Source organism: Tachysurus fulvidraco, chromosome 6 (assembly GCF_022655615.1).
Source record: "Tachysurus fulvidraco isolate hzauxx_2018 chromosome 6, HZAU_PFXX_2.0, whole genome shotgun sequence".
Taxonomy (NCBI): domain Eukaryota; kingdom Metazoa; phylum Chordata; class Actinopteri; order Siluriformes; family Bagridae; genus Tachysurus; species Tachysurus fulvidraco.
In genome coordinates this window covers 31397589-31400088 of record NC_062523.1, presented here as the reverse complement: position 1 = coordinate 31400088, position 2500 = coordinate 31397589, and the positions used below count along the sequence as shown (strand labels likewise).

The 2500-nt window shown below is 43.4% G+C and overlaps 1 protein-coding gene across 11 annotated transcripts in view; it reads left to right on the top strand.

The window, feature by feature from the left end:
- The window catches only part of lrch1 (leucine-rich repeats and calponin homology (CH) domain containing 1), a 47927-nt gene that overhangs the window by 25942 nt on the left and 19485 nt on the right, over window positions 1-2500 (top strand). For 8 of the 11 annotated variants that reach the window (XR_007140775.1, XR_007140774.1, XM_047814765.1 and 5 more), the window contains exon 14: window positions 2019-2132. The exons of the other annotated variants lie outside the window; for them this stretch is intronic. Coding sequence is in view for 6 of the 8 variants with exons in the window: in XM_047814765.1 (XP_047670721.1) it covers window positions 2019-2132 (114 nt within the window). In the remaining 2 variants the exon portion in view is untranslated. The remainder of the gene's footprint in view (window positions 1-2018; window positions 2133-2500) is intronic. 11 annotated transcript variants of the gene reach the window in all.

The following is a 2500-nucleotide window of genomic DNA, read 5'->3' as shown; positions in this document are numbered from 1 at the left end:
ACCGAAACCCAAACCCTAACCCCAACCCTAACCCTAATCCCTAACCCCAACCCTAACCCCAACCCTAACCCCAACCTCAACCCCAACCCTAATCCCTAACCCAAACCCCAACCCTAACCGTTCTTGGTTTAGATCCTAAGTCCATTATAACGCTGGTCATTTTTATAGCGAAGAGCAAAAGCTGACTAACAAAACGAGCGTGAGGTGTTCAATCTGTTTGTCTCATTAAATGAAGTTAAATTCTTTTAAAACATTTGTTAGGTTATAGAGTCATTTTTACACAAATGTGTTGAGAGACTTTATGTTTACGGCACAATCGTCCTTCAAAGCTTGTGTATGTAAATCTGTACACAACTGATACTGAGAAACACTTCGCTAGAAAAATCATCAATATGTATTGTAGCCTGAGCGATGAGAAAATGTGTGTGTGTGTGTTTGTGTGTGTGTGTGTGTTTATTTGGCTCTTTGTTGAGTGGGAGATGTCTCCAGTTTCTTGTGGAAATGCTTCTGTGGCTGCTTCTAAAACCCCAGAGGCATTAGAGGCAGTTTCATGGTCCTGCATGGGCAGGTGTAGTTCTGATGTTTGTCCTCCATTTCCTGAGCTTCAGGCTTCAGTAAACAGTGTCACGATCTTGTGGTAACGTCAGTGTGCATGAGTTTGTGTGTGCTTGTGTGTTATCGTGTGTCGATCCAGTAAACTGTGGCACGTGTAGGAATGCGTTGGATGTGTGACGTGATCAGAGACGTGATCAGAGACGTGATCAGTGACGTGATCAGTGACGTGATCAGAGACGTGATCAGTGACGTGATCATTGACGTGATCAGTGACGTGATCATTGACGTGATCAGTGACGTGATCAGTCTGTCTGTAGTTATACAGTCAGATCCAAATGTCCACTGCTGTACTAATTAAGGTCAAGTTAACAGGTTTATTCGATTATTTATTAATTTCCTTTTACTGAAACTAGCAGGAAGGATGAAGCTTAACGTAGGATGAAGCTTAACATAAGATGAAGCTTAACTTAGGATGAAGCTTAACTTAGGATGAAGCTTAACTTAGGATGAAGCTTAACTTAGGAAGAAGCTTAAAGTAGGATGAAGCTTAACGTAGAAGGCACTGGACTATTTTTATTATTGTTAGTCATTAAGAGAAGACGCAGTGTGATATCCATATTTATAACCACAGCACTGTTGAATTCTCGAATCTGATTGGTCAGAACGGCGGCGATGGAGGAAACATCATGTTTCATTATGACGACCTTCAGAGTATTCATCCGAATGTCTGAGATTTCCGAGAGCGTTAGGATTTATGGGGAATTATGATTGGAACAAACAGATTTGGGAAATGGTCCAAATAGAGTGAAGGTCACTGCAAGGTGAAAGGGCTGAAAGGATAAAGGAAAGGCGCCATAGTTAGTCACAGCTTGTTGAGATGCTCCACTTACATTTACAGCATGTAGCAGATGCCCTTATATCCAGACGACTTACATTTTTATCTCTTTTTTATACAACTGAGCAATTAAGGGGTTAAGGGCCTTGCTCAGGGGTCCACCAGTGCCAACCTGGTGGACATGGGAATCGAACTCACAACCTTCCGATTGGTAGTCTTAACCACTAGGCTACCACATCACACGTATAATGTGTGTGGTGTAATTTAAATATTAATATTAATTTAAATGCAGATTTATTTTATTTTACATTTAGATGAATAATCACATCGCCCTAATCACACGCTGTGATTTTATTCCTAACACATTTTATATTTCATGTAAATTTTGCCACAGAAAATGTTCAAAAATAATGATTTATTCTCCTATTAAAAACAAAAAGCTCTCAGTAGTGGACTCTTCCTTTGGGATCTGACTGTAAGGCTCTGAAGCGCCTGTTTGCTCCTACGTTCGGACTTCCATGCTAGCTGCCGCTTCTGTGTGCTAGCCGGTGTGAAGTGTGTGTTGTGTGGCCTTAGCTGTTAAAGACATGAAGCTGTTAGGAGTTCTGCGGTGTCGTTGTTATTGAAGGATGGTCCGGATGAAGGCTGGGAGTTCCAGAGGAAGAGGCAGTATATTCTGAAACGGGCTCGGCTGGAGGCGCAGCTCGCGTGCCAGCAGTACACCTTCTATGTGGCTCAAAAGGTAATCTAATAAACATGCTGTAGTCTGGAGGAGAACTGTCCTCTACAGTAGACTAGGAAACTACAACAGGAAACCACGTCTGCCTTTGAAGCACATCTTAATCATTCATTCATCTTCTACCGCTTATCCGAACTTCTCGAGTCACGGGGAGCCTCAGGCGTCATCGGGCATCGAGGCAGGATACACCCTGGACGGAGTGCCAACCCATCACAGGGCACACACACTCTCATTCACTCACACACACTCACACACTACGAACAAGTTCCCAGAGATGCCAATCAACCTACCATGCATGTCTTTGGACCGGGCGAGGAAACCGGAGTACCCGGAGGAAACCCCCGAGGCACGGGGAGAACATGCAAACTCCA